Below are 23486 nucleotides of genomic sequence, written 5' to 3'. Positions count from 1 at the left end.
TATTCCATTGTATATATGTGTCACATCTTCTTTATCCATTCATCTGTCGAGGGACACTTAGGTTGTTTCCATGTCCCGGTTATTGTAAATAGAGCTGCAATGAACACTGTGGTGCATGACTCTTTTTGAATTATGGTTTTCTCAGGGTATATGCCCAGTAGTGGGATTGCTGGGTCGTATGGTAGTCCTAGTTTTAGTTTTTTAAGCAGCTCATGCAGCTCAATATCAAAAAAACAAACAACCCAATCCAAAAATGGGCAGAAGACCTAAATAGACATTTCTCCAAAGAAGATATACAGATTGCCAACAAACACATGAAAGGATGCTCAACATCACTAATCATTAGAGAAATGCAAATCAAAACTACAATGAGATATCACCTCACACCAGTCAGAATGGCCATCATCAAAAAATCTACAAACAATAAATGCTGGAGAGGGTGTGGAGAAAAGGGAACCCTCTTGCACTGTTGGTGGGAATGTAAATGGATACAGCCACTATGGAGAACAGTATGGAGGTTCCTTGACATTGTTCTTAGCAATGATTTCTTGAATATGACACCAAAGGCACAGGCAACATAAACAAAAATAGACAAGTGGGATTTCATCAGACTAAAAGGCTTCTGCACAGCAAAGGAAACAACAGAATGAAAAGGCAACCTACAGAAAGGGAAAATGTTTGCAAACCATACATCCGATAAGGGGTTAACAACCAAAATACATAAGGGACTCCTACAGCTCAATAGCAAAAAACAAATAACCCAATTTAAAAATGGGCAAAGAACTTGAATGGACATTTCTCTAAAGATGACAATACAAATGGCCAACAGGTATATTAAAAAGTACTCAATTTCACTAATTATCAAGGAAATGTGAATCAAGACCACAATGAGATATCACCTCACACCTGTTAAGATGGCTATTATCAAAAGCAAAATAAAAGATAAGTATTAGAGAGGATATGAAGAAATTAGAACCCTTCTACTTTGTTGGTGGGAATGTAAAATAGTACAGTTGCTGTGGAAAACAGTATGGAGGTTCCTCAAAAAATTAAAACTAATATGATATCACTTATACGTGGAATCTAAAAAAAGCGTACAAATGAACTTATTTACAAAACAGAAATAGAGTCACAGATGTAGAAAACAAACTTATGGTTACCAGGGGATTGGGGGGGGAGTGATAAATTGGGAGATTGGGACTGACATATACACACTACTATATATATAATAAGAACCTGCTGTATATAGCACAGGGAACTCTACTCAATACTCTGTAATGGCCTATATGGGGAAAGAAACTTAAAAAAAAAAAAGAGTGGATATATGTATATGTATAACTGATTCACTTTGCTGTACACCTGAAACTAACACAACATTGTAAATCAACTATACTGCAAATAAATTTTTTTTTTAATTAAAACTAGAACCACCATATGACCCAGCAATCCTACTTCTGGGTATTTGTACAAAAGAATTGAATCAGGATCTCAAGAAGATATTTGCACTACCAGGTTCATCGCAGCATTATTGACAATAGCCAAGATATGGAAACAATCTAAATGTCCATGATGAATGAATAAAGAAAATGTGGTATATACATACAATGAAATATCATTCAGCCTTAAAAAAAAGGAAATCCTGCCATAGGTGACAACATTGATGAACCTGGAGACACTACTGTAAGTGAAATAAGCCAGTCACAAAAATACAAATCTGTATTATTCTATTTATATGAGGTATTCAAAATTGTTAAACTCATAGAAGCAGACAGTAGAATGGTGGTTGCCAGAGACTGGGGGGAGAGGGAAATGGAGAGTCCTTGTTCAATGGATATAAAGTTTCAGTTATGCAAGATGAATAAATTCTAGAGATCTTCTGTTCAACGTAGCGCCAGTAGTTAACAATATATTGTGCATTTTAAAAATTTATTAAGAGGGTATATCTCATGTCAAGTATTCTTACCAAAAACAAAGGGGCATGAGGAAATTTTTGGAGGTAATGAATGTGTTTATTACCTTGAGGGGTGATGATTTCACAGATGTATGAATATGTCCAAGCTCATTAGATTATATACATTAAATATATGCAGATTTTTTGTATATCAATTATACCTCAATAAAGTCATTGAACCTAAAATGAGTGGTATATGGATAAATGTTTAAAAAATGGCTGGGGGTGTGGGGAGATCCCAGATTTGTAGTGTTTGCCAGTTTCCATGATGTAAATACCCCACCATGAACAATGTCAAGCTATTGTGTAGAGCATTACTGTGTGTAATGCCAAGCTATCACTGAACTTGGAAGAGATGCATATTCTCACTCTGCAAGCCAGCTCCAGTACACCACTAGATAAGAACATTTTGGGGACAATTGGAGAAATTTGAAAGTGGACTGTATGTTGGATGACGTTATTGAATTTATACTGACTTTCTTAGTATAGAAAGGGAGAATGCCCTTACTCTTGTGAAATATGTGCTGAAATATCCTGATGGCATCCTGATGTTTGAAGACTACTTTCAGATGTGTGTGTACAGGTGTGTGTGTGTGTGTGTGTGTACGTGTGGAGAAAGAGAAAGAGAGAGAGGGGAAGAAAATTTCAATGTGCCAAGTGGTTGCTAGTTGATGAAATGGGTGAAGGATACATTATTGTGCATTAATAAAATTGTTCTTTCAACTTTTCTGTGGGCTTAATATTTTTCAAAAGAAAAATTAATTTGTTGCCAATAGAAGATTTTATATAAAAATCTGAATTTGCAGTTTCTACTGAAAGGAACCTAAAACCTTGCAATTTGGGGCTTATGCTCTCAAATTACACCATTTAGCTGAACCTAATAGATGGGGGATGTGCTTTCCAGTCAGCTCTTATCCCGGCCCTCTTCCCTCATTTGGGTTACCTTCCTGACCCCTGTGGACATCTGCATTTGCTCCCCTGGTCTAGAAACTGTTCAGTGAGCTTAAGATGGTATTTTATGCTTGTTTCCAAGCACTCAATGGAGAAGAAAAAAAAAAAAAAAGATGTTGCCTATTATTATTATTCCCAGTGCTTGCTTCTGTAATTATTCCTCTTCTTAGATATTAGCCCTAGGCTAATACCTAAAACCAATTTTACACTTTTTCAAACAGGTTTACCAGCTCCCTCTGCTAACCCTTTCCGAAAGGATGAAACAGCTTAAATTCCTTAAAAGTTCTGAATTTTGAAATCACACTTCTGGGGTTAGGGAACTCTAGACTTGGGAGAACTTGATGACGTGATAGTCACCTAATTGACTTTCTCCTATGGACAGTTCCTATGATGGTTCAAGTGACTAATTCAAGAGTCAGAATTTAGTAAGTAGAACGTCTGTTTCACTGGGGATTGTGGTTTGGAATGACTTGGCGCCCTCTAAAGGCTACAATGAGAAGAGCAGTCGCTTACCACGTGCTCCCCTTTTAAGTTTAGGGCTCCGTCGGAACTGTGACGTTTAGGAGGGTGTGGAAAGGGACAGAAGTCGCTTGTGGCCTTCGAATCCGAAGGCTTTATTCTAACTCGTCATTTAGCCCTCCTTCGAGAACACGGAAGTATCAAGCTGGTGCCCTACACAACTTTTTTTTCCTCGGTGAGTATACTTTCTGCTGTCACTAGCATGACAGGAAAAACGGATGGTTTTTGTTTTAAACCGAGAGCCCTTTGATTAAAGTCAGCATTAGTTTATTTTTTATTTTTCTTTTAGAACAAAGAGTTTGTGTTTGGAATTTTTTATTTTTAAAGACAAACACTATCTTTGGCTTTGGGCTGTGAGAAATAATTTGTCAAAATATCTGCTCTATGCCAACAAGGTAAGTGTCCTGGATTTTTTTTTTTTTTTTTTTTTATGGGGATATGTTTCCAGAAGCTGCTTTCACAGAGGATGAATACTTTCCTTGGTGAGTACACTCCTTGAAAATGAATGTGATCTTCTCCTTCGAGAGCCTCTTGATTAGGGTTAAAGCAGCAGAATTAGAGAAAACCAGGAAGCAAAGGAACGTGCTAAGGAAACAAAGTTATGTTGTAGGGGGAAACCATCCTGAAGGAAGGTGTGGGTGAGAATAACAGAATCATGGGACTGTCTGTGATTCCAGGCTCACTTCTGATTTCATCTTTTGGATGAGATGGAATTGTGAGGCACTGGGAAACACAAAATACTCCACAAGTGTTATGTTAGGAAATACCGTAGCAGAGGAAGAGCACTGGTAGAGTGATAATAAGAAATATAAATAGATCCAAGTCCAAACTCATATAAATCATAATCAGGTACATAATTTGCTAATCATCCAAGTCTCTCCATGTCTCAAAATTGATTCCTGCATTTTCTGGTCTGTCAGATATGGGATGGGGTTTTCATGTTGTTCAAAAGTCCAGTTCAGTAGTTTAGGGCTTCTTTTGATTAAGGAATTAAATGTCAGCAACATTTGACCTACAATGGACCTTATGTTTATAGCCCACTTTACAGTTTACAAAGAGCTTAACACACCTTATGTCCTCCCGCCCCTTCAAGCCTGCAGTATTCTCCCCTGCCTTTCAATTCACATCTATTTTGGACACCAATTATTTGGCACTTAGACAGTCTCTAAGTCAGTCTGTAAAGGACAAGGTGTTTTTGCCCAGGAAAAATACAGCCTACTATGTGTCTCTAACTAGGTCTCCAGGCATAGCTAAGCAGCCCAAGAGTGTCTGCAAGCATTTGTACCCAGAACACACTGCTGTTACAGGACGTACCACATGATATCATGCGTGTCAGCCTCTCTCCATATAGTGGCATCTTCCTGTGGACAGTCACTGGGTCTATATTTATTACTATTATTTAAGTCACTGGCTCTTAATCATTTTGGGGGTCCCCACGCTTGGCTCAGTACCTGCCCTTAGAGGTACACAGGGTGCAGCTGTTGAGTGAATTAATTTGCTGCCAGTCTATTCACTGCAGCACATTTTGCATTTTAACCAGATCAGTTAACAACTATTTCTTTCATATTATTATTGCAAAAACACAGCACAGAGAGATCTGCCAATTCCAGACTTCTACCTAGTGCCCTGGAAGTTTAAGTGTTCTTATTGGTGGAGGCCATTTATTTCTGATTAAAAGCCATCTAAACCTTTTACTCAATCCAAAGGAAGTCATAGGTATGTTTGCCTATATGTTTCCAAACTTGTTGATAAATTTTATCTGCATGAGCTGTCTTTTCCAGGAAGAAGAGAGGAAAGGAGGGAGTCAGTTAGGGAGGTGGGAAATGAATGCTGAGTAAATATTTGGTGCTAGGCAGTTTTGTGTAATTATTATCACTGTTTAAGACCCAAACAACCCTTCAATATGGCTATTTTTCTTATTTGCAAACAGTAAACCTTAAGGTGTGTAAGTGGGTTGTTTGAGGTCACATGCCTAGTCAGTTGCAGAGACAGAGTTCAAAGCCAGTTCTGCTGCCTCCAAAGTCCATTCTCATTGCAGCCTGCCCAACTCTTCCAAATCAAAAGAGACTCCTAAATAAACAAAAAGTCTCAGGGGGAAAAGTGTAAATTTTGCTATAAATAATGAAGCCAGGCGTGAAGGTCTCAACCTTACAAAGGGTAGGGTGGCAGGTAAGATTTGGAAACAGGCAGCCTTGAGAAATCCCTCTGATCCTTGTTGCAAGTCCCTGCCTAGATCCTCCTCTGGAGCCAGGTGAGTCCGAAGGGTCCAAGGGCTCAGCAGTTTTCTTCTACCCTCTGTAAAGTCAGTAACTTCACTTTGGTTTTGTGCCTGGGGGTTCTGATCTGGCTAGGAGGCAAACTACGAAACCAAAAGGACAAAATCCCCCAAGCCCAACCAGAAGGTGTGGCAGCAAACCTGAGCTCAGGTGAGGGAAGAGGCTTAGTAGCAGGAATCACAGGACACTTCAGGCTCTCAGACCAATGAGATGTGCACATCCAGGCTCATACTCAGATACCCAAAGTCTCTCCAGACTCAACCTCTTATTAGCAGAGTGGCCTTAAGTCGTGTTCAGTGATGATGCTATATGTTTTCCCATTTACTGGTCATCAGGGCTCAATAAATATGTTCTCCCTAGGTTCCTCAAGGCAAACACCACTATGGTAAGTGTCATGACACTACAAAAGTCACATAAGAGTTATACGGCAAGATCTCTCCTCAAAAAGTACCATGTCTTCATAGGCAAAGTCAAATCAGTTAAGTATATTTTATAAAGCAAATACTTTGAGGTCTCAACTACTCTTTGTGTGTTTCTCGGACTGGCCACGAGGGTTGAGGGAAAGGCAGCACTTGAGAGTGAGGACTCCTGACACTTCAAAGTCTTCCGTGTGACATAAACCTGATTTGCTGAAATCAACTCGGTGGTTAGCTCATCTGATCAAAGCAAAAGCTATGCTGATGTTTGCAGAAGCCCAAAACATAAAATCAAGAAAAACTGGTTATAAATCCCCATGACACATTCACACTTCCTCCAATCTTTCCTGACAACATGGCATCCCCATTTCCATATGACCATATGACCACAGTTCTGTATTATGGTGAGTCAACCTTTCTCTGTGCAAAGTTAAGAACCTCCCCTAAATGCATGTAATATCTTTTTTGCTGGCAGGACATGGCCCATGACTAGCTATTCTTTAGAACTTTAGACGCTTTGAATAAAAACTAACATTTTTGCTTGTTGCAATTCCTAGCATTTCAGAGGGACTAGGTGTTAGCAAAGAGTCCTTTTAATACTGAGAGGATCTAAAGTCTTAAGGGGATCAAGGTCCTGGCTACACTAGCTAATAATAAGAGCAAAATTTAATTGAGCACTTACTATGTAGCAGACACACTTCTATAACCCTTCCAACATATCTCAGTCATTTAATTTCACAACAAATATTTTAAATAGGCATTATTATTTCCACTCCCATTGTGCTGATGAGAAAACTGAGGCACAGAGAGGATAAACAACTAGCCTAAGGTCATACTGTAAATAAATGAAGTCAGGATTCAAACCAAACCAGTGTGATTTCAGAGCCCTCATCTTTAAACAAAATGTGATTCTGCCTCAGCTCAAAGATGAAAGGATCACTGTAAAAGTTGACTTCTATGACAAGGGCTCCCTTCTAGCCTTGTCATATAAAGAAGGTCTGCTCAACCTATCTCATACAGAACACACCATGGCCAAGCGAGTTGCAGTGATTGGAGCTGGTGTGAGTGGCCTGTCCTCCATCAAATGCTGCTTGGATGAGGACCTGGAGCCTACCTGCTTTGAAAGAAGTAATGACATCGGGGGACTGTGGAAGTTTACTGTGCGTAGTTCATACCCTCCCACTTCCACCAATCCTAATCTGGCCGTTTGCTTTGTCCCTGCCCAGGCATGGTCGCTTTAGCCTACCTTGGTGATCATTACGGGAGCAGCTCACTGCAGCAGCACGAGTTTGTTATGGTGTTGTGCTGACCCCAGGCAGGATGCAGTCTGATAGGCGATGAACTTGGACAATTGGCAGGGTAGGGACAAGAGACAGTTGGAGGAGAGAGGAAGAAAGAGTTAAGTCTAATACACAAACATAGTATTGGAAGTTACGATGATTTCTGGAGCAGGGACATTGTAAGACAAAGTAGCAGAGTGTCACATTGGGTAAGCTGAATGGCATTGGTGAATATGGAGCAGATGACACTTTAGGAAGGACAGAAGTTGGCATCAGGGAGTGGAGCCCCAGCCCCCAGACATTGTTCAGGTCTTTGGGAAAAGAATTGGCAAGGGTGAGGCAAGAATCCAGACCTTGAAAGGTCTAAGGGGTATTTTTCACATTATCAGAAGAAGAAGAACACAGGCACTAATCCACCCTTCTTAGGAGTGTAATATGCAGCCTAGTGGGGTATGCTCAAGGCTAGGCCAGCTATTAGGTGACTTGAGCATCAGGAAGCGGGGCTGGAAATGACTAAATACGCCCTGCCTCTGGCCAAAACTGGTCCTGGTTACTGGGAATAGCAGGGTCTTCAGAGGGAATAAAGGGACCTGCCCAGTGGTAGGGTATAAGGTGTCAGAAGACGGGAGGCCCAAGTACTAAATGCTTTGGTTGGGGAGAGAAGAGCAGCCTTTAGTGGGAGCTCAAGGCTGGGGAGGGTACTTCAAACTGGTATGAATGAGGGAAGCCTTCTTGGAGGAGGCAGTATTTGCCAGTCTTTGATGGATGGTGAAGAAAACAGAATAAGCAAAGGCATGTAAATGATCACAACCCTAGGATTATAGCATACTGGGGAAAAATAATTTTTTTCTGGTGTACTATGGGCCTCTTCAAGCCACCAAATGTCAATGTGGAAGAAAGTATTAGGTCTGGTTTGTGTACCTTCTGCTGTTTGACCCCATGGTTGGTTTGGTTTCCTTCTCCTATTGTAAAGTGATATAGATTAATTTTAGAAAACAGTACTGAGTTAAACAAAAGAAAAATACAAATTAAATATAATATCAATACTCATGAGTCAGCACTATCAAAATTTTGATGTAATTTTTTCCAGTCACACAAATACTATTTTTTTTTCAAAAATGCAATTGTAGTGTTCATTTTCATTCATTCAACAAGTACTCGTGTTGTCCCTCTACCAGGACATATGGGAAACAAGATAGACAAGGACCCAGCCCTCCTTACTGTCTGGTGGGGAACAGAAACAGTAAACAGATCACTACAATGCAGTGTGATTGGTTCTGTGCTCAAAGTACAGTGTGCTGGGGCAGGGCACAATAGCTGCCTTGTGAAGATCTGTTGGGTCATGGAAGGCTTCTTATAGAACATGATGGTGAAGAAAGAGACTTGAAGAAGAAAACTTCGGCCATGAGAAGTTCACTGGTGCCTTTAATATAGATCTTTTTGTTTTGTTGTTTTCTTTTTGAGTGACAGAGATCGAGACAAGACAACGAGTTGAGGAGTCCAGGAGAAAACAGAGGCTGCCAGTATGTGATGATTCTTTCATGAAGACCTAGATAAGACAGAGAGAGACAAGGCTGGAAGGGGATACAGGTTGAAAGGGAGTTTTGTTTTGTTTTGAAAATTTGAGTATTCAGTATTTTAAGTCTGGATGGGAAGGAGGCAATAAAAAGAGAGAGGTTGAAAATATACATAGACAATAAACAGAAAAATTAGTGAGGAGTTTCTTTTTTTTTTTTTTTTTTTTTTTTTTTTTAAACATCTTTATTGAAGTATAATTGCTTTACAATGGTGTGCTAGCTTCTGCTTTACAACAAAGTGAATCAGTTACACATATACATATGTTGCCATATCTCTTCCCTCTTGCATCTCCCTCCCTCCCACCCTCCCTATCCCACCCCTCTAGGTGGTCACAAAGCACCGAGCTGATCTCCCTGTGCTATGCGGCTGCTTCCCACTAGTTATCTATTTTACATTTGGTAGTGTATATATGTCCATGACACTCTCTCACCCTGTCACATCTCACCCCTCCCCCTCCCCATATCCTCAAGTCCATTCTCTAGTAGGTCTGTGTCTTTATTCCCATCTTGCCACTAGGTTCTTCATGACCTCTTTTTTTTTTTTTTTTTCCCCTTAGATTCCATATATATGTGTTAGCATACTGTATTTGTTTTTCTCTTTCTGACTTACTTCACTCTGTATGACAGACTCTAACTCCATCCACCTCATTACAAACACCTCCATTTCATTTCTTTTTATGGCTGAGTAATATTCCATTGTATATATGTGCCACATCTTCTTTATCCATTCATCCGATGATGGACACCTAGGTTGCTTCCATGTCCTGGCTATTGTAAACAGAGCTGCAATGAATATTTTGGTACATGACTCTTTCTGAATTATGGTTTTCTCAGGGTATATGCCCAGTAGTGGGATTGCTGGGTCATATGGTAGTTCTATTTTTAGTTTTTTAAGGAATCTCCATACTGTTCTCCATAGTGGCTGTATCAATTTACATTCCCACCAACAGTGCAAGAGTGTTCCCTTTTCTCCACACCCTCTCCAGCATTTATTGTTTCTAGATTTTTTGATGATGGCCATTCTGACCGGTGTGAGATGATACCTCATTGTAGTTTTGATTTGCATTTCTCTAATGATTAATGATGTTGAGCATTCTTTCATGTGTCTGTTGGCAATCTGTATCTCTTCTTTGGAGAAATGTCTATTTAGGTCTTCTGCCCATTTTTGGATTGGGTTGTTTGTTTTTTTGTTATTGAGCTGCATGAGCTGCTTGTAAATCTTGGAGATTAATCCTTTGTCCGTTGCTTCATTTGCAAATATTTTCTCCCATTCTGAGGGTTGTCTTTTGGTCTTGTTTATGGTTTCCTTTGCTGTGCAAAAGCTTTTAAGTTTCATTAGGTCCCATTTGTTTATTTGTGTTTTTATTTCCATTTCTCTAGGACCTGGGTCAAAAAGGATCTTGCTGTGACTTATGTCATACAGTGTTCTGCCTATGTTTTCCTCTAAGAGTTTGATAGTGTCTGGCCTTACACTTAGGTCTTTAATCCATTTTGAGTTTATTTTTGTGTATGGTGTTAGGGAGTGTTCTAATTTCATACTTTTACATGTACCTGTCCAATTTTCCCAGCACCACTTATTGAAGAGGCTGTCTTTTCTCCACTGTATATGCTTGCCTCCTTTATCAAAGATAAGGTGACCATATGTGCGTGGGCTTATCTCTGGGCTTTCTATCCTGTTCCATTGATCTATATTTCTGTTTTTGTGCCAGTACCAAACTGTCTTGATTACTGTAGCTTTGTAATATAGTCTGAAGTCAGGGAGCCTGATTCCTCCAGCTCCATTTTTCGTTCTCAAGATTGCTTTGGCTATTCGGGGTCTTTTGTGTTTCCATACAAATTGTGAAATTTTTTGTTCTAGTTCTGTGAAAAATGCCAGTGGTAGTTTGATAGGGATTGCATTGAATCTGTAGATTGCTTTGGGTAGCAGAGTCATTTTCACAATGTTGATTCTTCCAATCCAAGAACATGGTATATCTCTCCATCTATTTGTATCATCTTTAATTTCTTTCATCAGTGTCCTATAATTTTCTGCATACAGGTCTTTTGTCTCCTTAGGTAGGTTTATTCCTAGGTATTTTATTCTTTTTGTTGCAATGGTAAACGGGAGTGTTTTCTTAATTTCACTTTCAGATTTTTCATCATTAGTATACAGGAATGCAAGAGATTTCTGTGCATTAATTTTGTATCCTGCTACTTTACCAAATTCATTGATTAGCTCTAGTAGTTTTCTGGTAGCATCTTTTGGATTCTCTATGTATAGTATCATGTCATCTGCAAACAGTGACAGCTTTACTTCTTCTTTTCCGATTTGGATTCCTTTTATTTCTTTTTCTTCTCTGATTGCTGTGGCTAACACTTCCAAAACTATGTTGAATAATAGTGGTGAGAGTGGGCAACCTTGTCTTGTTCCTGATCTTAGTGGAAATGGTTTCAGTTTTTCACCATTGAGGACAATGTTGGCTGTGGGTTTGTCATATACGGCCTTTATTATGTTGAGGAAAGTTCCCTCTATGCCTACTTTCTGCAGGACTTTTATCATAAATGGGTGTTGAATTTTGTCGAAAGCTTTCTCTGCATCTATTGAGATGATCATATGGTTTTTCTCCTTCAATTTGTTAATATGATGTATCACGTTGATTGATTTGCGTATATTGAAGAATCCTTGCATTCCTGGAATAAACCCCACTTGATCATGGTGTATGATCCTTTTAATGTGCTGTTGGATTCTGTTTGCTAGTATTTTGTTGAGGATTTCTGCATCTATGTTCATCAGTGATATTGGCCTGTAGTTTTCTTTCTTTGTGACATCTTTGCCTGGTTTTGGTATCAGGGTGATGGTGGCCTCGTAGAATGAGTTGGGGAGTGTTCCTCCCTCTGCAATATTTTGGAAGAGTTTGAGAAGGATAGGTGTTAGCTCTTCTCTAAATGTTTGATAGAATTCGCCTGTGAAGCCATCTGGTCCTGGGCTTTTGTGTGTTGGAAGATTTTTAATCACAGTTTCAATTTCAGTGCTTGTGATTGGTCTGTTCATATTTTCTATTTCTTCCTGGTTCAGTCTCGGCAGGTTGTGCATTTCTAAGAATCTGTCCATTTCTTCCAGGTTGTCCATTTTATTAGCATAGAGTTGCTTGTAGTAATCTCTTATGATCGTTTGTATTTCTGCAGTGTCAGTGGTTACTTCTCCTTTTTCATTTCTAATTCTATTAATTTGAGTCTTCTCCTTTTTTCTCTTGATGAGTCTGGCTAATGGTTTATCAATTTTGTTTATCTTCTCAAAGAACCAGCTTTTAGTTTCATTGATTTTTGCTATTGTTTCCTTCATTTCTTTTTCATTTATTTCTGATCTGATCTTTATGATTTCTTTCCTTCTGCTAGCTTTGGGGTTTTTTTGTTCTTCTTTCTCTAATTGCTTTAGGTGCAAGGTTAGGTTGTTTATTCGAGATGTTTCCTGTTTCTTGATGTAGGCTTGTATTGCTATAAACTTCCCTCTTAGAACTGCTTTTGCTGCATCCCATAGGTTTTGGATCGTCGTGTCTCCATTGTCATTTGTTTCTAGGTATTTTTTGATTTCCCCTTTGATTTCTTCAGTGATCACTTCGTTATTAAGTAGTGTATTGTGTAGCCTCCATGTGTTTGTATTTTTTACAGATCTTTTCCTGTAATTGATATCTAGTCTCATAGCGTTGTGGTCGGAAAAGATACTTGATACGATTTCAATTTTTTTAAATTTACCAAGGCTTGATTTGTGACCCAAGATATGATCTATCCTGGAGAATGTTCCATGAGCACTTGAGAAAAATGTGTATTCTGTTGTTTTGGGGTGGAATGTCCTATAAATATCAATTAAGTCCATATTGTTTAATGTATCATTTAAAGCTTGTGTTTCCTTATTTATTTTCATTTTGGATGATCTGTCCATTGGTGAAAGTGGGGTGTTAAAGTCCCCTACTATGATTGTGTTACTGTCGATTTCCCCTTTTATGGCTGTTAGTATTTGCCTTATGTATTGAGGTGCTCCTATGTTGGGTGCATAAAGATTTACAATTGTTATACCTTCCTCTTGGATCGATCCCTTGATCATTATATAGTGTCCGTCTTTGTCTCTTGTAATTGTCTTTATTTTAAAGTCTATTTTGTCTGATATGAGAATTGCTACTCCAGCTTTCTTTTGATTTCCATTTGCATGGAATATCTTTTTCCATCCCCTCACTTTCAGTCTGTATGTGTCTCTAGGTCTGAAGTGGGTCTCTTGTAGACAGCATATATATGGGTCTTGTTTTTGTATCCATTCAGCCAGTCTGTGTCTTTTGGTGGGAGCATTTAATCCATTTACATTTAAGGTAATTATCGATATGTATGTTCCTATTCCCATTTTCTTAAATGTTTTGGGTTTGTTATTGTAGGTGTTTTCCTTCTCTTGTGTTTCTTGCCTAGAGAAGTTCCTTTAGCATTTGTTGTAAAGCTGGTTTGGTGGTGCTGAACTCTCTCAGCTTTTGCTTGTCTGTAAAGGTTTTAATTTCTCCATCAAATCTGAATGAGATCCTTGCTGGGTAGAGTAATCTTGGTTGTAGGTTTTTCTCCTTCATCACTTTAAGTATATCCTGCCACTCCCTTCTGGCTTGCAGCGTTTCTGCTGAAAGATCAGCTGTTAACCTTATGGGGATGCCCTTGTGTGTTATCTGTTGTTTTTCCCTTGCTGCTTTTAATATGTTTTCTTTATATTTAATTTTTGATAGTTTGATTAATATGTGTCTTGGTGTGTTTCTCCTTGGATTTATCCTGTATGGGACTCTCTGTGCTTCCAGGACTTGATTAACTATTTCCTTTCCCATATTAGGGAAGTTTTCAACTATAATCTCTTCAAATATTTTCTCAGTCCCTTTCTTTTTCTCTTCTTCTTCTGGGACCCCTATAATTCGAATGTTGGTGCGTTTAATGTTGTCCCAGAGGTCTCTGAGACTGTCCTCAGTTCTTTTCATTCTTTTTTCTTTATTCTGGTCTGCAGTAGTTATTTCCACCATTTTATCTTCCAGGTCACTTATCCGTTCTTCTGCCTCAGTTATTCTGCTATTGATCCCATCTAGAGTATTTTTAATTTCATTTATTGTGCTTGTCATCGTTTCTTGGTTCCTCTTTAGTTCTTCTACGTCCTTGTTAAATGTTTCTTGCATTTTGTCTATTCTATTTCCAAGACTTTGGATCATCCTTACTATCATTATTCTGAATTCTTTTTCAGGTAGACTACCTATTTCCTCTTCATTTGTTAGGTCTGGTGTGTTTTGACCCTGCTCCTTCATCTGCTGTGTGTTTTTCTGTCTTCTCATTTTGCTTATCTTACTGTGTTTGGGGTCTCCTTTTCACAGGCTGCAGGTTCGTAGTTCCCGTTGTTTTTGGTATCTGTCCCCAGTGGCTAAGGTTGGTTCAGTGGGTTGTGTAGGTTTCCTGGTGGAGGGAACTAGTGCCTGTGTTCTGGTGGATGAGGCTGGATGTTGTCTTTCTGGTGGGTTCGTCCACGTCTGGTGGTGTGTTTTGGGGTGTCTGTGGCCTTATTATGATTTTAGGCAGCCTCTCTGTTAATGGATGGGGCTGTGTTCCTCTCTTGCTAGTTGTTTGGCATAGGGTGTCCAGCACTGTAGCTTGCTGGTCGTTGAGTGAAGCTGGGTCTTGATGTTGAGATGGAGATCTGTGAGAGATTTTCGCCGTTTGGTATTACGTGGAGCTGGGAGGTCTCTTGTGGACCAGTGTCCTGAAGTTGGCTCTCCCACCTCAGAGGCACAGCCCTGATGCCTGGCTGGAGCACCAAGAGCCTTTCATCCACACGGCTCAGAATAAAAGGGAGAAAAAATGGAAAGAAAGAAAAAAAGAGGATAAAATAAAATAAAATAAAGCAATTATAATAAAAAATAAGAAAAAAATTATTAAGAGTAAATTTATTAAGAAAAAAAAATTTTTTTAATTTTTAAAAATAGATTTATTAATTTTTTATACTAAAAATAAGAAAAAAATTGTTTAGAAAAAATTTATTAAGAAAAAAATTTTTTAATTTTTTAAAATAAAAAATATGAAAAAACTTATTAAAAATTTTTTTTAAAAATAGAAAATAAGGAAAAAATTATTAAGAAAACATTTATTAGGGAAAAAAAATTTTTTTAAGCCAAAAAAAAAAAAAAAAAAAAAAAAACGGACGGACCTAACCCTAGGACTAACGGTGAGAGCAAAGCTATACAGACAAAATCTCACCCAGAAGCATACACATCTACACTCACAAAAAAAAGGAAAAGGGGAAAAGTTAATATATCCTGCTCCCAAAGTCCATCTCCTAAATTTGGGATGATTCGTTGTCTATTCAGGTATTCAACAGATGCAGGCACATCAAGTTGTTTGTGGAGCTTTAATCCGCTGCTTCTGAGGCTGCTGGGAGAGATTTCCCTTTCTCTTCTTTGTTCGTACAGCTCCCGGGGTTCAGCTTTGGATTTGGACCCGCCTCTGCATGTAGGTCCCCTGAGGGCGTCTGTTCCCCGCCCAGACAGAACGGGGTTAAAGGAGCAGATGATTCGGGGGCTCTGGCTCAGTCAGGCCGGGGGGAGGGAGCGGTACGGAGGAGGCGGGGCGAGCCTGCGGCGGCAGAGGCCGGCGTGACGTTGCAGCAGCCTGAGGCGCGCCGTGCGCTCTCCCGGGGAAGTTGTCCCCGGATTACGGGAGCCTGGCCGTGGCGGGCTGCACAGGCTCCCGGGAGGGGCGGTGTGGAGAATGACCTGTACTCGCCCACAGGCTGTTTGGTGGCAGCAGCAGCAGCCTTAGCGTCTCATGCCCGTCTCTGGGGTCCGCGCTGATAGCCACGGCTCGCGCCCGTCTCTGGAGTTCGTTTAAGTGGCGCTCTGAATCCCCTCTCCTTGCACGCCGCGAAACAAAGAGGCAAGAAAAAGTCTCCTGCCTCTTCGGCAGCTGCAGACTTTTTCTCGTGCACTCTCCCGGCTAGTTGTGGTGCGCTAGACCCTTCAGGCTGTGTTCACGCAGCCAACCCCAGTCCTCTCCCTGGGATCCGACCGAAGCCCGCGCCTCAGCTCCCAGCCCCCGCCCGCCCCGGCGGGTGAGCAGACAAGCCTCTCGGGCTGGTGAGTGCTGCTCGGCGCCGAGCCTCTGTGCGGGAATCTCTCCGTTTTTCCCTCTGCGTCCCTGTTGCTGTGGGATCCGCGCTGATAGCCGCGGCTCGCGCCCGTCTCTGGAGCTCGTTTAGGCGGCGCTCTGAATCCCCTCTCCTTGCGCGCCGCGAAACAAAGAGGCAAGAAAAATTCTCTTGCCTCTTTGGCAGCTGCAGTCTTTTTCCCGGACTCCCTCCCGGCTAGCACCGAAGCCCGAGCCCCAGCTCCCAGGCCCCGCCCGCCCCGGCGGCTGAGCAGACAAGCCTCTCGGGCTGGTGAGTGCTGGTCGGCCCCGCTCCTCTGTGCGGGAATCTCCGCTTTGCCCTCCGCACCAATGTGGCTGCGCTCTCCTCCGTGGCTCCGAAGCTTCCCCCCTCTGCTACCCGCAGTCTCTGCCCACGAAGGGGCTTCATAGTGTGTGGAAACCTTTCCTCCTTCACAGCTCCCTCCCACTGGTGCAGGTCCCGTCCCTATTCTTTTGTCTCTGTTATTTCTTTTTTCTTTTGCCCTACCCAAGTACGTGGGGATTTTCTTGCCTTTTGGGAGGTCTGACGTCTTCTGCCAGCGTTCAGTGGGTGTTCTGTAGGAGCAGTTCCACGTGTAGATGTATTTCTCATGTATCTGTGGGGAGGAAGGTGATCTCCGCGTCTTACTCTTCCGCCATCTTGCCCCTCCTCCGAGGAGTTTCTTAAACAAAGGCAAGAGGAAGATGTGCAGAGCATGAGTGGAGGGAATAATCATGGCAAGGGAAGAAGGAGAAGATAAGCAAGATAGACCATGGGCCCGTGTTCATGGAATTATTTAAGGGCAGTGTCATTCTTGGAGAGCCCTATTAAATGTTGTTAGCTTCTTTGTAGTTTGAGAAAGATATCGTATTTAACAATTCCAACCCCACCAATGATTTCTTATAACTATAGCATGGGGACCCAATGCTAACTTTTCCAGCAACTCTTTGGAATTACAAGTGGAACGCTAACTGCTGATGGTCTCTTTCTCTTCCTCCTATCCCCCACACCACCCCGTCAAGCTAACTGTGCTTTCACCACAGGAAACTTCTAAAGATGGGATGGCCAGGGTCTACAAGTCATTAGTGACAAACGTCTGCAAAGAAATGTCATGTTACAGCGACTTCCCCTTCCAAGAAGATTATCCCAATTTCATGAAGCAAGAAAAATTTTGGGACTACCTCCAAGAGTTTGCTGAGCACTTTGACCTTCTGAAATACATTCGGTTTAGAGTAAGATACCTTGGGTTATGGAAGGTTAATGAGCAGGGGCTGGCCCATTCACCAATCTGATGGAAATAGGATGCTTAAGTAAACTTCTTCCTGACTTTCTCTCTATATGAATAAGGCAGATAATAATCCTGCTGGTCATGTTTTACTCAAATAAGTCACTAAAATACTGAATTTCCTGGTTCTTCCTCTAAATCCAGACTCTCATTCAGGATAAAATTTAGAATGTTTTTGAGAGGAAAGGAAAAATGGATTTTGTTCATGAAACCCATTGGGAAGAAATGACTAGAAGTCTGAACCACAGATATTACAATGGGTCAAAACTCATTTTCCTAAATTTTTTCAACATTCGGTATTTTAATTCATCTCCTTCTCACCAGGAATAAAAACTGAATGTTTCTTCCTTGCAGTGAAGGCATTCAGATGTTTTGGGTCCTAATCCATATGACCACTTTTGAGACTTTGCACAAGTTATTTAACTTCTCTAGGGAAAAGATAAGCCAGTGTTAACAGACCTCCTATCGTGGGACTGACTTGGCCCATACGGTCATTGTATGAGGTCCCAAGATGACTGATGGAAAGCGAGTGTTTGTCTTTTGCTTTCAGACCACAGTGTGCAGTGTAACAAAGCATCCTGACTTCTCCGAAACTGGTCAGTGGGATGTTGTCACAGAGACAGAGGGGAAGCTGGACAGAGCTATCTTTGATGCTGTCATGGTTTGCACTGGACACTTCCTGAATCCCCATTTACCTTTGGAGTCATTTCCTGGTGAGTCATTTCTACCTGAAACTATGCCTACTCTTCTGGGTTCTTCTAGAAGTTACTGATTTGTAATTGGAAATACTTCCTCATGATTATAGACAACTTTATGTTTACCCTCAGAGATAATATGTACAAAATAACTTTGAAAGTTATAAAACACTATAGAGGTGTCAGATTTTATTATTTACTTATTAATATAAATGCTGATATTATCATTTAAGTTTTATCATGCCTATCTGATTCAAGCTCAGTGATCACATAAGGCTCAAAACTATCAGATCGGTCATGAAAAAAAATAGGCTTTGAATTTTGTCATTAAATTACAGGTCATTTGAATCAGGAGTGACCTGTAATTCAATAACTTAAAGGAAGTGAGAATACAAGGAAACTTGACAGAATTTTTCTTAAGAAATAGACCAGAAATTATACATACAAAGAAATATTGTCACCCTTCAAAATAGTCATCACAATAATAATCCATCCACCTCTTAAAGCAGGGCTATCCACACAAAGGAGTTTTAGAAATTCCCCTTTGGAAATGCTTTTGATCCAATGGCACATTCTTTTTAATATACTCACAATTGGCAAATCTCCATCTTTTGAAGTCAAGTGAGGATTACTAAAATGTAGTAAAGCTACTCTTCTTCCATTACTCATAAGTGGCCCTAAAGGCAATTGAGTATGAAGTTTTGAAACTTCTTTGAGGAATTAAAAGAACTTTTAAGAAACGAAGATGTGAAGAAGAAAGTTTGCAAACCTTAGACAATAAAAAATGAAATATAAATCTTAAAACATAATCTCAAATTAACAAACTATTCTATTTTCAAAATGTGTTAGGGACCGAGGGAGAATTCAGTACATAATTTTACAAAGAAGCAATATTGTAAATGGTGGGTCAGCTTCAGGCTTGCTGCTAGTCTATGGGCTAAATGAATATTCACATAGTACTAAAGGAATATATAACTGCCTCTTATAACAATGTCTCTATGAGGAAATGTGTCACAAGTGTCAAATAAGAGATGCTTTTGGAATTAAGTGTCTTGTCAGGTTTGAGGTGGCTAATCCTTTATCCCTAACTACCTTCAGTTCCACTGCGACTATAACTAAAGAACACTGCTGCAAAAGAGCAATCAAGAGCTGAGAGGTGATGATCTTTGTGGCAGCATGAAGTGTCCAGACTGGCAGAAGTGGTCCCAAGGAAAGAGACTGGCTAAACATAAACTAGAGTAGCAACATAGTTTTGGATCATCTTGAGAGCAGACATTTCTACATACTTTAATGACCTCAGGGAGGTGGGGGAGGAATAATTGTAGTAGAAATATTGAGGTGCCCCTTTCTTTTGCCCTAAAACCCAGATATTGGAGAAGGAAGAAACCCACACATGTAGATTTTAGAGACTCCCCCTGAGGGGGTCTTGGTTTATGACCAGACTTTAGAAGAATCTGTTATGGGGACAGCAGGACAGATAATCCCAATTTCCTCTGTGTTTCCAGAGTGAGGTGTCTTGGTGAGTGGATACGATGTAAGCTTTCCAGGAAGTTCTGGTCTCCTACAGTTCCCTGCAGGCAATGGCCCTGGATAAGTAGCATTTAGCATAATGGTTATGAACAAAGCTCGGGATCCAGACCCTGTGCTAGTTGCTTAACCTTGGATGAACATAACCTCTCTAAGCCTCAGCAAAGTGGAAATATAAGTTCCCATCTCAGAGTAGTGATGAGGATTAAATGAGATCATCCATGTAAAATACTTAGCATAGTACAGAGCACACAGTAAGCACTCTATAAACAATAGCTACTACTGTTATGAATCATGACCTTTTGTAAGCTATTATCCACCATCTGAGAAGTGCTTGGAAGAACCTGCTTCCTCAGAAGCAGGTGCGTCCCCCAGACGAAGAAGTATTTCTGCCTCTTAGTTAAGCTATAACCCCAGTTATAAGCCTCAGCAGCCACTCCATCTCAGAGTGCTGAATCCTCCCAGAGCCCATACAGGAATCACGGGATGGGTAGCACAAAGTGCAGTTCTGCAGGTCACCCCTCTTCATTCTCCTCTCTCCCACACTCAGAAGTTGTGTAAGAGTGACTCTCTAAACACACATCAGTTGTAATCATTAGTTACAGATTAGTGGTCACAAATGCCTAATTATATCTGATCAATTATTAACAAATGTTCTTAAACTTTGTGAGCGTTGGGCATGGACTTCAAGCTCCTGGTCTTCCTTCTCCTAAGGTAGTTGCTAAGCATTTTCCAACACATAACAGTAGGGGAATAAGTATAAGATGAAGAAACCACAATAGCAAACTATTCCAGAGATATTTGCTGACAAGGCAAACTAGGTCCTGTGCCTCCTAGCAGACCGTTTTTTTTTTCTGAATTAGTAGTTTTGATTTACCAGATAGATTCCTTTGGGGCAGGGGAGGGGGCAAGGCATTATTGACATAATCATTGATTCAGAACTACCTATGCATTCCATACTTTTTCTTGGGTCCCCTGCTCAAATATGCAATTATGGAGAACCTATTATTTGAAAAGCATTGTGTTAGGTACATACAAAATCTATGAACCGAGGTTGAGCCCTCAGGAAGCTTCTCTCCAGCCAAACCTCAGTGAATGGGTTGAAGCCCCACTCTCTAATGCATTCAGGGCACGTGCTCTTCCCCCTTCTTGAAACCCTCTTAGGGCTTCCCTTTTCAAATTCCTAATCATCTTTCTAATGTCATTCTTTGAAAAAAAAAAAAAAATCACCTCCTCCAGGATGACTTCCCTGGCTCAGTCTAGGCTGATGCCCCATTGAAGGCATCGTAACACCTCCTGTTCTGGGGGGGAGCAGCATAGTATCATGCTTGACAGCTGAGCCCAGAGTCAGATGACCTGACTTCCCCGTCGGGTTCTGCTACTTACTGTATGGCCTTGGGCAAGTTGCTTTACCTCTCTGTGCCTCCACTCTCAGCATTAGTAAAATTGCATCATAATACTGTTCACCCTATGGGGTTGTTGTGAGGTTTCAATTAATTCATATGTATAAAGTCCTTAGAAGAATGTCTGGGACTTGCTATAAGGTCTGAATAAGCGTTAGTTAGCTATTGTCTGTTTACCTATTTCTCACTCGAGGATGAGCTCTTTAAGAGTAGAGACTGCCTTTTATTCTCACATCTCCTAAACCTAAAACCTGAAACAGTGCCTTGGGTTATACAATGTTGAAAGTACAGGTCATGTAATGTAGAGTTATTAACCAACTGGACTTTTCCTTGTAATGTCCCTGCAGGCCTCATCTGTGGGGCTTGTCCTTCTCCTGCCCTTGGTTGCAACTTCAGGCCATTCCCACCGCTTTTCTGCTCACTCTCAAATAATGAAAAGTCCTCCTCTGTCATCTTTTTTTTTTTTTGGCCGTGCCATGCAGCATGTAGGATCTTAGTTCCCCGACCAGGGATGGAACCTGTGCCCCCTGCAGTGGAAGCACAGAGTCCTAACCACTGGACTGCCAGGGAATTCCCCCAACTTCTCATTTTTATAACTGAAATGTTCTGTCTCGTATAATAGTAAAAACTGGCAATTACCTGTAATGATGAAGCTTCTCCCCTCCCCCAGCTGGCTCCTGCTTTGTGCTGACAGCCGCAGTGAGAAGACATGGTGCGCTTGGCTGCCCCCTTCCTCTGCCAGCTCCTCCTCCTGCAAACCTTTCACTCACCAGCTGCAGTCTCTGGCCCTTCCAGAACTGGAGTCAGGGCAAGGACAAGAAGAAGTAAGGGGGCAGGAAAAGTCTTTCTTGACTGGCACCAACCGGGTGCTAGTTCTCTCAGGCCTTGGGGGTGTTTAAGATCCATGCTTTGTGGGGTGCTTTCCTAGGCTCTGCTCCAGAGAGATGCCCCATGACTAGGGATCGTTCCATGCAGCCCCTGTTGCTACAGACCAAGCACTCTCAGACTGGCCACTTTACAAGTCCCTAAACCCTAGCTCCTCCCCAGGTCATTTCCATATACTATCTATTAAGGTCTCATTGCCAGTCCAGATGGCTACCTTGTGCAAAGTCCCTTTAAATTGGCATCAGACAGGCTCTCTCCTGCATGGCTTTCATCTGGTCCACATGAGACATGTATTCCACACCGTCAGCAGTAGATGAAAAACTCGCTACTGGTGCAGCCACCCCTTGCAGGCAGTTCAAGCGTGGGTCACACACCAGTCTCTGTGCTCCATAGACTTCAAGGGTCGAGGTCTCGCAGGGGTCTCCCAGAAGCCCCTCGAATATGGCTTCGTGTCAAGGAGACAAAAAATGCAACAGCACTTTAAATCCTTTCCTGAAAGTCTCCAATTTCCAACCTCTGGCCACTTCGACTTCAATCCCTGAAAGTAAGTGAGAGGCAAAGGATCACAAAACTGGCCTGCGTACACCTTCTTTGCAAATTCTGCCTGGTGGGTTTAGCACCTCCCTAGGAATGTGGCAACTATCTGTTGCCATATTTAGTGCATTTAGTTTGCAGCTTTGGGGGCCTCAGCAGGCAAAGACTCCTATTAAAACATTGTGTTATATATAGTAGCTCTTCAATAAATGTTATTGAGTAAATGCATGAAGCAGCGACTGTCTGGTAGGAGAATGATAGGTTCCAGGAGACAGTTTCATCTTTTTACATTAAAATTGCAGAAGTACTTGAAGTATTGGGGTGAGAGGCTGAGGAGCCCTCTAAAGTGCAGCGCCTCCCTTTCCGATTCATTGTCAGTGCTTCATCTCACCGGTCACGGGGTCTGAAGGTGGCCGGCCCCATCACTGTTTGTTTCCTCTGCCACCTCTCATTGCTGAAGCTGTTACCACCGACCCTTTCGAGTTGGTCCCCAATGAGGGTCCTCCTGCCCGGTGCTGTTCGAGCCAAGAGACCAAATTTGGTTCAGGAGCAGAGGAAGGCTTTATTCTTTGATCAGAGAGTGGACAGGTGCGAGATCTGGCTCTAGAGAAGGTGCTCTCCAGGAGAGGACGCGGTGGGGCTGCTTTGCAGGGTTCTGTCAGCAGGAAGGGGGCAGAGTTCTCGCAAGACAGGCACAGGCGTACGGCTCACGCTCCAGATCGAGGTTTGGACCCAGAGACTGTGCACGCAGCCCGTCACCGCCACCACCTTCAACTGAGGGTCACGCGCTGCACTTCCGCATGCTCCCCCGAGCTGAGGCGTCAGCGCAGCCGTTTCACACTAGGAACTCAGGTCTGAAGGGCCGGGAGCGAGGCCTCGGCACGCAGCACCCCATGAGCAAGTGACCCTAGACTAAGCACAAAGGAAAAGACAAAAAGGTTAAACTTCATCTTGTTACCCAGACTAGGCTCTGCTGGTGACAGATCCCTCCTCTCTTTTGTCCTGCTCCTCATTCTTGAGGGGCGCTAGGGGGCGCAGGT

The 23486-nt window shown here is 41.5% G+C and overlaps 1 protein-coding gene across 1 annotated transcript in view; it reads left to right on the top strand.

The window, feature by feature from the left end:
• Window positions 1-3876: 3876 nt before the first annotated feature.
• FMO4 (flavin containing dimethylaniline monoxygenase 4) overlaps window positions 3877-23486 on the top strand; it is a 39986-nt gene continuing 20376 nt past the window's right edge. The window contains 4 exon segments of the mRNA XM_061185722.1: window positions 3877-3903; window positions 7134-7273; window positions 17161-17349; window positions 17953-18115. Coding sequence (XP_061041705.1) covers window positions 3888-3903; window positions 7134-7273; window positions 17161-17349; window positions 17953-18115 — 508 coding nt within the window. The 5' untranslated portion in view covers window positions 3877-3887.

Source organism: Eubalaena glacialis, chromosome 3 (genome assembly GCF_028564815.1).
Source record: "Eubalaena glacialis isolate mEubGla1 chromosome 3, mEubGla1.1.hap2.+ XY, whole genome shotgun sequence".
Taxonomy (NCBI): domain Eukaryota; kingdom Metazoa; phylum Chordata; class Mammalia; order Artiodactyla; family Balaenidae; genus Eubalaena; species Eubalaena glacialis.
Note: the sequence above shows the minus strand (reverse complement) of the source record. Positions and strands in the feature narration are given on the sequence as shown.